General features: G+C 46.0%; 1 protein-coding gene across 2 annotated transcripts in view; it reads left to right on the top strand.

The window, feature by feature from the left end:
• Nucleotides 1-13,088, top strand: part of alpl (alkaline phosphatase, biomineralization associated) — a 39,072-nt gene that overhangs the window by 19,859 nt on the left and 6,125 nt on the right. For both annotated transcript variants that reach the window (XM_017717933.2, XM_017717934.1), the window contains exons 6-10: nt 6,558-6,733; nt 8,166-8,306; nt 8,570-8,639; nt 8,945-9,079; nt 11,102-11,293. In XM_017717933.2, the coding sequence (XP_017573422.1) occupies nt 6,558-6,733; nt 8,166-8,306; nt 8,570-8,639; nt 8,945-9,079; nt 11,102-11,293 (714 nt within the window). The remainder of the gene's footprint in view (nt 1-6,557; nt 6,734-8,165; nt 8,307-8,569; nt 8,640-8,944; nt 9,080-11,101; nt 11,294-13,088) is intronic.

Genomic DNA, 13,088 nt, shown 5'->3' with positions numbered 1-13,088 from the left:
TCACGTCCCACTGATGAGATGAAATGAACCTTTATTGTCATTACACATTGTACTTGTACATTTGCGCAACGAAATTGGTTTACAGCCCCCCCCCCCCTTCCCCTCTTGGTGCAATAGAAATAGAAAGTTTAAATAGAAAATAGAAAAGTTTTAAAATATAAAATTAAATAACAGATTAGAGCTACGGTTGACTATACAGGCGTAAGCATAAATTAACTAAGCTCTCCTATTCACACACTAAGCTTTCCTATATACACAGTGCAGAATTGACATTTGCAGCATCAATTATTGCACATTATATTTAGTTTTTAGCAGCATGGGTCATTGCACTTGTCCCTGTAGGCAGACAAACATCTGCCCACCGGTGAACTGTATAGGTTTTGTTTAACGGGGATACGGCCCTGTTATAAAAACTGTCCCTCAGACAGTTTGTCCTTGTTTTGAGGTGTCTGTAACGTCTGCCAGAGGGCAGCAGTTCAAGCATCTCTATTTGCCTTTTGTATTCCAATTTGGCTTTCCTGATCCCCCTCTTCAGGTCAGCTCTGGTGGTGGCGCTGTACTGTGCCTCATCACCAGACCTGAAAGCTGTGTCACGTTGCCTCAGAAGGACCTGGACTTCTTTATTCATCCAGGGTTTCTGGTTGGAGTAGATCCGGCAACATTTGTCCACAGTGACGTTTTCTACACAAAAGGTTGATGTAGGAAAGCACAGAATTGGTGTACATCTCCAGATCCTCATGCTCGAATACAGTCCAGTCTGTACTCTCAAGACCAGCTTGTAGCCGCAGCAGTGCTCCTTCAGGCCATGTTTTGACCGTCTTTGTGGATGGAGGGATTCTCCTCCTGCAGGGTCTGTATGCAGGAACCAGCAGCATGGACATGTGGTCAGAGAAGCCTAGATGTGGTAAGGGGGTTGTCCTATAGGCATTCCTGATGTTGCTGTAGACTTTGTCCAGAGTGTTATTTCCCCTCGTTGCACACTGGATATTCTGCTCGGACTTAGGGAATACTGTTTTTAAGTCTGTGTGGTTGAAGTCCCCCGCTACGATGTGCACTGCATCAGGGGGGGGTATATATACCGCCGTTACCAAGGCTACGCAAATTTCGCGTGGTAAATAGGCGGGCCTGGCTTTCACAGTCACATATTCCAGGTCTGGAGAGCAGTGACTGTCTAGTGTCCTTGCATCTTTACACCAGTTGTTGATGAGAAATGGTAAGAGATTCCACACTTCATTCAGCTGAATGTACCATAACTGATCTTTGTCTGCACCTGAAAAATATGGGGGAGTTCAAACATCTCCACCACTTGTTGGTTTGCAGTAATGTATTAAAGTCTAAGCAGGTTTATTAGGAGCAAAACCATCTCACACGTGTTAACATATACACCGGTCAGGCATAACATCATGACCACCTCCTCGTTTCTACGCTCACTGTCCACTTTATCAGCTCCACTTACCGTATAGCTGCACTCTGTAGTTCTACAGTTACAGACTGTAGTCCATCTGTTTCTCTGATACTCTGTTACCCTGTTCTTCAGTGGTCAGGACCCCCACGGACCCTCACAGAGCAGGTCCTGTTTGGGTGGTGGATCATTCTCAGCTCTGCAGTAACACCGACCTGGTGGTGGTGGTGGTGTGTTAGTGTGTGTTGCGCTGGTGTCCACTCACTGTCCACTCTATTAGACACTACTACCTTTTCGGTCCACCTTGTGGGCAAGACTCCTAACACCGCTTTCGCCTACCTGTCTAAAAATAATCAAATTATAAGTCGCTCTGGATAAGATTGTCAGCCAAATGCCGTAGATAGATAGATTGTGGCTCGTTGGTTTGTCTGAGGTCTGTTAAGCCTCTTGTGAGTAACAGGGCAGCACGCTTTAAAAGCAGTTTCAGAGCCGTTTGATCAAGAGTGCTACAATCGCAGATTCTGTCGTAGGAACATACAGCACTCAGCCTGGGCTTCAGTCTGTATACTACAGAAGGGTAAAGAGGTCAGACTAGTAAACTGCATCGATAAGATTAATATGTGTGATATATGTGTGATTATTAATGCTGTAGGTGCAGTAAAAAGCTTACTGTACACTGAAAAGCTGAATGGACGCTGTCATTTTGAAGCCTTTCATCGTTTCCTATTAAGACGTGCTTTGCTCATTGCAGAATGAAGGACTGTAAAAGCTCAGGCAAAAGAAACAGGTCAAGAATTTGACACAGTAGAAGAGAAGCAATCAAGTACAGGGGAAATGCTCTGAAAATGCAAGAAGGACACTCAGACAATGTCCTAATAGCTCATTTAAAGGTGGAAAATAAAAATAAATGATGCGTTTTATAAGAGCGAAAGCCCTTCGCTGAGAGTGGAGGAGAATGGAGCTACTGGAGCGGAATTCATGATGTGTCCGGACAGCCGAAAGAGCCGACAAGAATGAGCTTTTAAAAGCCTGCTGTGAGGCTGAAAGGACAGAAAGGATGGTCGGGCTAATCAAAGTCAAAGCACTGGCCTGACCTGAACAGAAAGCTGCACATAACAGGAAACGTAGCTGTAGCCTCGAACTTCGTCTGGCTTCACTCACATATGGACTTGAGTGAGATCCCATTCTTAATCCATAGGGTTTAATATGTTGTCGCCCACCCTTTGCAGCTGTAACAGCTTCAGCTCTTCTGGGAAGGCTTTCCACAAGGGTTAGGAGTGTTTATGGGAATTTTTGACAGGAACAGGAAGGGGCCGTCCCCAAACTGTTCCCACAAAGTTCTGAGCATGAAATTGTCCAAAGTCTCTTGGTGCTGAAGCTTTGAGTTCCTTTCACTGGAACTAAGGGGCCGAGCCCAACTCCTGAAAAACACCCCCACACCATGATCCCCCCTCCACCAAACTTTACACTCGGCACAACGCAGTCAGACAATTTTCGGATTTCCAGACGGAGAAGCGTGATTGGTCACTCCAGAGAACACGTCTCCACTGCTCTAGAGTCCAGTGGCGGCGCTTTACACCACTGCATTCCACGCTTTGCATTGCACTTGGTGATGTAAGGCTTGGATGCAGCTGCTCGGCCATGGAAACCCATTCCATGAAGCTCTCTACGCTGTTCTTGAGCTGATCTGAAGGCCACATGAAGTTCTGAGGTCTGTAGTGATTGACTCTGCAGAAAGTCGGTGACCTCTGCGCACTATGCCCCTCAGCATCCGCTGACCGCTCTGTCATTTTACGTGGCCGACCACTTCGTGGCTGAGTTGCTGTCGTTCCCAATCGCTTCCACTTTGTTATAATCCCACTGACAGTGGACTGTGGAATATTTAGTAGTGAGGAAATTTCACGACTGGACCGATCACGGTACCATGCTGGAACTCACTGAGCTCCTGAGAGCGACCCATTCTTTCACTTTGCTTTTATTTAAGATGCTTTTAGTGAAGTAGCCTCTGCAAATCTGCAATTAGTACAAGTGACTCATCCGTCCATTTTCTGTCCAAAAATGCATTCTTTCATAGCAGCTGCTTTAGCTTTACAGACCCAAAGTTCTTTTCAACCTAATAGGAAATTAATGGAATAATTAAAGAAATAACAGTGAAGCCTCTCAGGAACGCTGTCTCATTTGTTGCAAGGTTTCAGTGCTGACAGTGATATAAAAGGGGTTGAATAAGTTCAACAGGGCCAGCACAATAGTGCTGTTAAGCAATGGTACCTGAGAGGAGTGTGTTATTGCAAAATAACATTTACACGTTATTGGTGAGAACTCACTCCTGGAGTGCTCTACTGCTTTAATACAGCAGTTAAATAAATACAGTAAGAAATGAATAAACTGGCCGTGAACGCTGTGAATGCTTCTCAACCAATCAGCTTGCATGTTGTGCTTGTATGAGTGGACCAGACGCAGCAGTGCTGCTGGAGATTTTAAACACTGACTGTCCACTCACTGTCCATTCTATTAGAAACTCCCACCTTGTCAGTAAACCTTGTAGATGTAAAGTCAGACATGACAGCTCATCTGCTGCTGCACAGTTTGTGTTGGTCATCCTCTAGTCCTTCATCAGTGGTCACAGGACGCTGCCCACAGGACGCTGTTGGCTGGATATTTTTGGTTGGTGGACTATTCTCAGTCCAGCAGCGACACTGAGGTGTTTATAAACTCCAGCAGCACTGCTGTGTCTGATCCACTCAGACCAGCACAACACACACTCACACACGACCACCACGTCAGTGTTACTGCAGTGCTGAGAATGATCCACCACCCAAATAGTACCTGCTCTGTGAGGGTCCATGGGGGTCCTGACCACTGAAGAACAGGGTAACAGAGTATCAGAGAAACAGATGGACTACAGTCTGTAACTGTAGAACTACAGAGTGCAGCTATACAGTAAGTGGAGCTGATAGAGTGGACAGTGAGCGTAGAAACGAGGAGGTGGTCATAATGTTATGGCTGACCGGTGTAAATAGCAGGTACAATAGGGAAATGTCAGTAAATCCCTTAGAGCAACTTCAGTCATGGTAAAGTAACTGGTGGTGCTTGCGACAACCTGAGCTTTGCTGTGTAGCATCATTAACACCGATGTTTTCACTGTATTCTCTTTCAAAACTGTTCCAATGCATTCGCAAACATGAGATCCATCCCCCTGTAGGGGTCCGAAGCACGACCGACATTTAAAAATGTTCTTCTGCACATCGCGTGCAGTTACATATTTCCACCAGAGAGGTCTCCAAACCCCCAAATGTTACATAGCGCAACTTTACGAGGAAGCCACATAATAAAACCCGAGCAAGAAAAATCATTTGGTTTTGTGCAGAGCTGGAATGAATTACTATTGAAGCTGCAGCCTGCAGCATCCACCGAATTTGCCTCTTAATATCCACATGAACTCAGCGAGAGCCTGAGAGAAGATCCTCCATGAAGATAAGTTGCAAGAGCCAATTTCCTGCCCTGTAAGGCCTCCACATGCAGAAAGTGGAATAAACCTAGAAAGTAGTTCCACTGTGTACTCGTTTGTCTAGATTTAGCAAAACAATCCCCAATGACAAGAATATGAATGAAGGATACCGAGAGTCTTAAAAGAGCAGTTTACTCTACTCAACTAAAGGTAGTTGGTCAGCCAAGACTTGTTTGTTGTCAGAAGTTATTTTTGCACTGCACAAATGAGACTAATGTAGCTAAGTAGCAGTGGATACTAGCAGGTAATATATCTGCACACTTATATGGCTATAAACCATGTTAAATGGTTCCAGAATCTCTGATAGACTTGCTTATGCGGTTTCTACAACTGTTATACACTATACTGCCAAACCTTCTCACTCACCCATCCTAATCACTGAATTCAGGTGTTCCAGTCACTTCCGTGGCCACAGGTGTATAAAGCCGAGCCCCTCGGCCTGCAGACTGCTTCTACAGACATTAGTGAAAGAATGGGTCGCTCTCAGGAGCTCAGTGAATTCCAGCGTGGTACCGTGATCGGACGCCACCTGTGCAGCAAGTCCAGTCGTGAAATTTCCTCACTACTAAATATTCCACATTCCACTGTCAGTGGGATTATAACAAAGTGGAAGCGATTGGGAACGACAGCAACTCAGCCACGAAGTGGTCGGCCACGTAAAATGACAGAGCGGTCAGCGGATGCTGAGGGGCATAGTGCGCAGAGGTCACCGACTTTCTGCAGAGTCCATCACTACAGACCTCAGAACTTCATGTGGCCTTCAGATCAGCTCAAGAACAGCGTAGAGAGCTTCATGGAATTGCAAGTGTAAAGTTTGGTGGAGGGGGGATCATGGTGTGGGGGTGTTTTTCAGGAGTTGAGCTCGGCCCCTTAGTTCCAGTGAAAGGAACTCTTAAAGCTTCAGCACCAAGAGATTTTGGACAATTTCATGCTCCCAACTTTTTGGGAACAGTTTGGGGACGGCCCCTTCCTGTTCCAACATGACTGCACACCAGTGCACAAAGCAGGTCCATAAAGACGTGGATGAGCCAGTTTGGTGTGGAAGAACTTGACTGGCCTGCACAGAGTCCTGACCTCAACCCCATAGAACACCTTTGGGCTGAATTAGAGCGGAGACTGTGAGCCAGGCCTTCTCGTCCAACATCAGCGTCTGACCTCACAAATGTGCTTCTGGAAGAATTAGGGGGGGGTGATAATAAACAATTGCCCCCCTCTTTGAAGGCGTATGGTCCCTAAATGTAACTAAAGCCCAGCAGTGAGGAGCTGAACTTTCCCCTCCTCTGCTGTCACTGCAGACGGGCAGGGTCGCCTACAGAGTGGCGCTAGTAGCTGATAATGAAGTGATGCTCTGTTTATTTGAGGTTCCAAGGGCCAAGGAGACACTCGAAGACAAGGAGTATGGGTAAAAATAACAAATGGGACTGGGCCTAAGGCTTATTATTCAGAAACCACAGGGAGCTTCAGTGTAATAAACTTTGGGCCCACTGATGGCCTTGGCCTTTTATGGGGGTAACAGCTCCCTAACTGAAGCTTGAGACCAGTGTCTGAGGATTCAGGAATGGCTGATTGATTAGATTTAGAGTGAGGGGAAAACTGTGTGTGTAAGATTTCTCACAGTTTATTGACGTATGTTTATTTGTTTATTAGGGAAGTCTGTGGGTATCGTCACAACGACGCGAGTGAACCATGCCACCCCCAGTGCAGCGTATGCCCACTGTGTGGACCGCGATTGGTACTCAGATGGAGAGATGCCCGCTGAGGCACTGCAGGATGGCTGCAAGGACATCGCCAGGCAACTCATGGAAAACATCCCTGACATTAACGTGAGCCATCTCTCCATTTCACTTCAAAGTACTGTGCCCTGTTCACTGTACAGTGCCCTGCTTCCAGAATACTGCACTGCACAGTGAACTGTTCCGTGAGTCTTCACTGTTAAAGTGTTCGGAATATGATGGACCCAAATGATGGACCCACGCAGGCATGGAATACCCAAGCTATATGCAGGAAAATGTGGCTACTGTTGCAGAATGATGACCAAACCAGTGCAGTGTTGGTATATAAAACCATTTATTTTCAACACAAATTCTGTTTACAGTCACAGTGAATTTGATGGCTTACATTAGCTTTTTCAAGGACTGCTGAGACCATCAACCAGTCGCTTGTTTTTTTATGATCAATTGGTCTGAATCACAGACTGCTATCATGGTCAGAATTATAAACACATGCCAAATAAACGCAAACTGACCATTCACCATGAAAACAAGCTTAAAAATAAAAATGAAAAAAAAAATTGGAAAAATGATTTGAAGGACATTTGTGTTCCCTATAGTTGTGGCCTTTATAGTGTTCCAAAGTAGGGAATAGGGAATAGTGTTTAGGGCACCATTTATGTTCCCAGTAATTCTATTTAGCGCTCTTGTTATTACAAGAGTTCTACAGGGAGATTCACTTGGAAGAGGCCCCGAGTGCTCTGCTGTAACTCCCGTTAGGATGAAGCATCTAAACCAAAAAATACCCTACATACCGTGACGTGTGTGTAAACGATTGCATTACATCCGATGCTGGAAGTGATCTTCGATTTCTGGCAGACACACCAAGGGGTACGGGGGTCTGCACCCGGAAGTCGCAAACAGAGGTTAAACGTCGCGACGGCTGTCCGGCGCCTGCCTCATCGCTCTGACGCAAGGGCATCCCGGCTTGTTCGATGCTCAATATTCTGAGGAGCTCATTGCATGTTGTTTTTTTCAGACTGATTCGTCTTAGCGAGAGTTATTACAGAATATTCGGGACCTCTTTTGAGTGAATCTCCCCGTATATAACCAAACAATTAGTAATAATAAGTATAAATAGTAACGTAATGTAAGGAATAGTGATTCCAGAGCCACTACTCTCTGTGGTAGAGCTCTTGGTTCTTGATTGATTCCTCTATTTCCGTTGTGCTCCATATAGTGTAAATAATGTTGGTAATGGTGATTCCGGGACCATTTCTGATCCCTGTGCTCTGTATGGCGCTCCAGTGAAAGGAATGAACCGTTTCCAACACGGAGCTGTTTATCTTTTCCCTCGTTGTAAAAGTCTTTCGCGGTTCATTCAGTGCTTTGTTTTCATGTTGTGTGTTTGGTTAACGCTCCGGGGAGGGGTGGGATGGGGGTGCGATGGTGGGATGGGGGTGCGATGTTGGGGTGGGGGTGCGGTGGCGGGGGGTGGAGTTGGGCTGGTGCTCTGGATTTTTGTCTGATGAATCTGCATCGACAGGTAATTATGGGCGGTGGACGCAAATACATGTTGCCTAAGAACACATCGGACGTGGAATACCCCGAAGAGAAGAAACACAGCGGAACGCGCAAGGACGGCAGGAATCTGATCCAGGAGTGGATTGACAGAAGGAAGGACAAGGTGATAGACGTGAGCGAGAGAATGAAAAGCAATGCATATATTCAGACCCCATTTCCATTTTTTGATTTGGTTCTGGAAAAAAAAAAAAAACAGGAACTCTGCTTCTTAACACGTTCTGTTCTTTCAAGCATTGCAAATATTTCTGCTCGTTTGTCACTGATTAACATTCGATCCATTCGTTTTTGTCAAATAAAGCAAGTCTTCATGAACAATTGCAAAAGACTGGATTGAAATGGGAACTTTCCTTTTCTTCTGGTCAACAGAAGGGCTATTATGTATGGAACAAGCAGGAGCTCCTTTCAGTAAACCCCTCTACTGCTGACTACCTTCTGGGTGAGTTTATTTGTTCCCATTCATTCTCCAGTAAAGGAACAAGGTATTGTTTGTTCATCATCAGCTCAGTGTTGGCATTAGTATTACAGAAGGCTGCGATGTGCAAATGAGCCAGCTAATAGATCAACCGTTGTTTAATGTGTCATCCTGACCACTTGCTTTCCCAGATGTGTCTCTGTGGGTGTTGGAACGCATCAAGGCGTTCACATGATCCGACAAACGTGATGACCGTGTGCAGCGGTGTAATCACCGTAAGCCTGTGATGTTACTCAGGCTCTACAAGTTCTCCTTTGCTCTTGCTTTAGGGTTGTTTGAGCCAGGTGATTTGACCTATGATCTGGATAGAGACCGCAGCACTGACCCTTCCCTCACAGAGATGGTGGAGGTGGCCATCAAAATACTGCGGAAAAACCCTGAAGGCTTCTACCTGCTAGTGGAAGGTGAGAGAACCGAATACCATCCATCCATCTTTAGGCCACCAAAGGGGCTTCGTTTCATTATCACAGTTTAAAACATTATCACCACTGTAGATCTTACACATCACGATAGGCCTGAGTTTTCCCTCGTCTGTGACGTGCTGTCATTATGAGAGATAGAGATATCCGACATGTTTGGAACGTTAATACATTTACTGTTATCAGTTAAATGTATGGTTAAGTTTTATTTGAAGACTGTCTGTACAGGGACTTCACAACACAGGCAAAAGCATTGAATGACATGTGTATAAACCTGTGAACGTATGCCAGTAATTCCTAGATGACAGCAAATGAAGCAAATTTAAGCTTTGATTTCAGAACCACTGGCCTACTGAGGAACCATCCTCCTACAGAGGAATTAGACCTCCGCATTTAACCCATCGGTGCAGTGAAACACCCACATACATACACACTAGTGAGCACACACAGTAGGGCGCAGTGAGCACACTCTGCCGGAGCGGTGGGCAGCCCTATCCACAGCGCCTGGGGAGCAGTTGGGGGTTAGGTGTCTTGCTCAAGGGCACTTCAGTCACGCACTGTCGACTGAGGGGATTGAACCGGCGACCTTCCGGTCACAGGCCTGGTTACCTAACATCCAAACCCACCACTGCCCATTGTGCTGTGATGTTTGGGCCTTTAAACTAAAGTCAGACACAGTTCATTAATAACACTGTTATGAAGCATTATTATCAAGTAATAGATCTTATAATCAGAGACTAAAATTTCCGTAAGGATGAACCTAATCTAAGATCCTGGAAAAACATCCAAAGAACTGCTGGCCACTCAAGTCTCACCTGACATTAGTCTTCTCGGTTCCACAGTAAAGATAGTTGGTGGATAAAAAGTGTGATTCATGGGATAGATAAATCATACAGACCCACAAAAAATCACTGGGATGATTCCCAAGCCTTTTGGGACAATGTTTTACAGACGAGATGAATCCAGAGTGGAACTTTGAACAGAATACAGGCGACCATGAATTAGACTCGGAGTGTTCTTACGGAGAGCCTGTCGCAACCAAGAGCTCTCTTTCCGGCCAGGGTCCGGACGTTCATAAGTAACTCCTGACATTATTAGAGTGGAGACTGTGAGCCAGGCCGTCTCGTCCAAAATCAGTGTCTGACCTCACAAATGCGCTTCTGGCAGAACGGCCAAAAATTCCCATAAACACTCCTAACCCTTGTGGAAAGCCTTCCCAGAAGAGCTGAAGCTGTTATAGCTGCAAAGGGTGAGCCGACATCATATTAAACCCTATGGGTTAAGAACGGGATGTTACTCAAGTTCATATGCACTTTATTGATATGCATTCACTCACTTTACATTCATATGATAGCAGAACTATCATATATGACGAGGCAGTCGTGGGCTGGAGGTCAGGGAACCAGCCCTGTGACCGGAAGGTCGCCGGTTTGATCATCTGAGCCGACAGTACGTGACTGAGGTGCCGTTGAGCAAGACACCTAACCCCCAACTGCTCCCCAGGTGCTGTGGATAGGGCTGCCCACCACTCCGGGCAAGTGTGCTCACTGCCCACTAGTGTGTATGTGGTGTTTGTACCGCAGCATCCTTGACAGCTGAAAACACTTGGAGGAGAACGCTCATTCAGTTCTGCTAGTTCCATTACATCGGATACCATCAGCTACATTAGCACCTAATGTGGGAAGAGGGAGGGCCATCCTACACCATGTAGTAGCACAAGGCTAATTATTTTTCCTGGACTTACGCCCCCAGGTGGCTGTGGTTCATCTCCTGCCAGCACTCTGATAGTTGGGCAAAACCTGTTCTTTATACAAAGGAGGACAGGTTGATGAACATGAAGCTGAGTGAAAGGTCCAATAGAAGGCCAGGTGCCCCAAAGCATATGTAGTGTATTAACCCACCTGCACAAAACCATTAGGTTTTTGGAGCTGAAGACCAACGAGGATGCCTAGAATGGTTAATCAAGCTCCAACCCGTGAGCACTCTAACTTTGCTGTTTGCCTGCAGGTGGACGAATTGACCACGGACACCATGAGGGTAAGGCTAAGCAGGCGCTGCACGAGGCGGTTGAGATGGACCGAGCCATAGGACGAGCCGGCCTGCTGACCAGCGCCCACGATACGCTGACCGTCGTCACCGCCGACCACTCGCACGTCTTCAACTTCGGAGGCTACACAATGCGAGGAAACTCCATCTTTGGTAAGTGTTAGACTCTAATCCTTTAGTTCAGGATCAAAGTTAAACCGTTCATGCCCTTTACCCAGATATAGCCAATCAGCCCAAACCTGTCTGTAGTCTAAAGTTTACTTCTGTACTTTAGCACTAAAACTACAAGACTAATGTAGCCAACAAGTAATGGAAGCGTTGTAATAGATGCAACTGGTATTGTGCAAACCACACATTTGCCTCAAACTGCAAGAAGCTGTTAAGGAATCTGCTCATGCAGTTTTATACACTGCATGTTATAGTCCAGAGGTCACTAATAGGTGGACCGTGGTCCGAGTCCAGGCCCAGACGCTGTTCTATACAGACCTGGACCTATAACCGATAAACTATGGAGAATTATTTAATTTTGACAGGGTGGTCCTCATCACCGTAACCTTTCTAGCCTTTACGGTAGCTTTAGTGGCCTGAGAGACCGACAGACCAATCACATGCGATGGTAGTGTGTGTTGCGCAGGTCTGAGTGGATCAGACACAGCAGGGCTGCTGGAGTTTTTAAACACTGTGTCCACTCACCGTCCACTCTAATAGACGCTCCTACCTTGTCGGTCCACCTTGTAGATGTAAAGTCAGAGACGACAGCTCATCTGCTGCTGCACAGTTTGTGTCGGTCATCCTCTAGTCCTTCATCAGTGGTCACAGGACGCTGTTGGCTGGATATTTTTGGTTGGTGGACTGTTCTCAGTCCAGCAGCGACACTGAGGTGTTAAACCATCACCACAACCAGGTCAGTGTCACTGCAGTGCTGAGAATGACCCACCACCCAAACAGTACCTGCTCTGTGAGGGTCCATGGGGGTCCTGACCACTGAAGAACAGGGTAACAGAGTATCAGAGAAACAGATGGACTACAGTCTGTAACTGTAGAAGTACAGGGTGCAGCTATACGGTCAGTGGAGCTGATAAGATGGACAATCAGTGTAGAAACAAGGAGGTGGTCATGATGTTACGCCTGATTGGTGTAGCTGTGCAAGTAACGCTTGTCAGTCACTTAATGCATCAAACAGCATTGCAGAATGTTGAAATTGAGCTGTTGCAGTAGAAGCAGACATCCTGTCTGACACTTTTAGAAACAAGTGAATTATTTACTCGTCCTCATGAGAACCACACGCTGTTACATCAACAGTGAGTGCCGCGGAATGGAAACCGGAGCCGTGTGGACAGTCTGTGCCACTGATTAAAGCGTTCGCTCGGCTTGTAGCAGGAATGCTGTTAGTGTGTTTGTTAGGCGGCAGAATAACAGAATACTTTGACACACTATTTTTTTTAAAGTATAAATATGTAACTTCTTTTCAACGATGCCTGAAAACAAACGAAGAGTTTAACTTTCCAGCAGGAAATGAGCAACTCCAGCATCACTCTGAAGTCCTGTGTCCTTCATGAGGGCTTTCTGACCTCGACGCTCGTGTTTACCCTGGTTCTTTGCTGACTCCCTCCGTCTCTGCTTGTAAAGAGTAGCGATGATCCCCCTTAAACATTTTCATTCAATATGCAGCAACATCCAACCTGACGGCCTGGTACTGTATTAAATAACCCGTAGGAAAGTGATCAGCATAGCCTTAGCAGCTTTTAACCAATGAGCACCCAAAGCTTTTTTTACTACATCAAGCTTGCCCTGCTGTTGCCACATCTGCTGCTGTGGATCCGCACGTTATTATGATCAAATGGTTTATACAGCCTTCACTCGCATATGAAGTTGAGTGGCATCCCATTCTTAAACCATAGGGTTTAATATGATGTCGGCCCACCCTTTGCAGCTATAACAGCTTCAG

The sequence above is a fragment of the Pygocentrus nattereri genome, chromosome 21 (genome assembly GCF_015220715.1).
Source record: "Pygocentrus nattereri isolate fPygNat1 chromosome 21, fPygNat1.pri, whole genome shotgun sequence".
NCBI lineage: Eukaryota > Metazoa > Chordata > Actinopteri > Characiformes > Serrasalmidae > Pygocentrus > Pygocentrus nattereri.
This window is presented reverse-complemented; position numbering and strand designations above follow the sequence as displayed.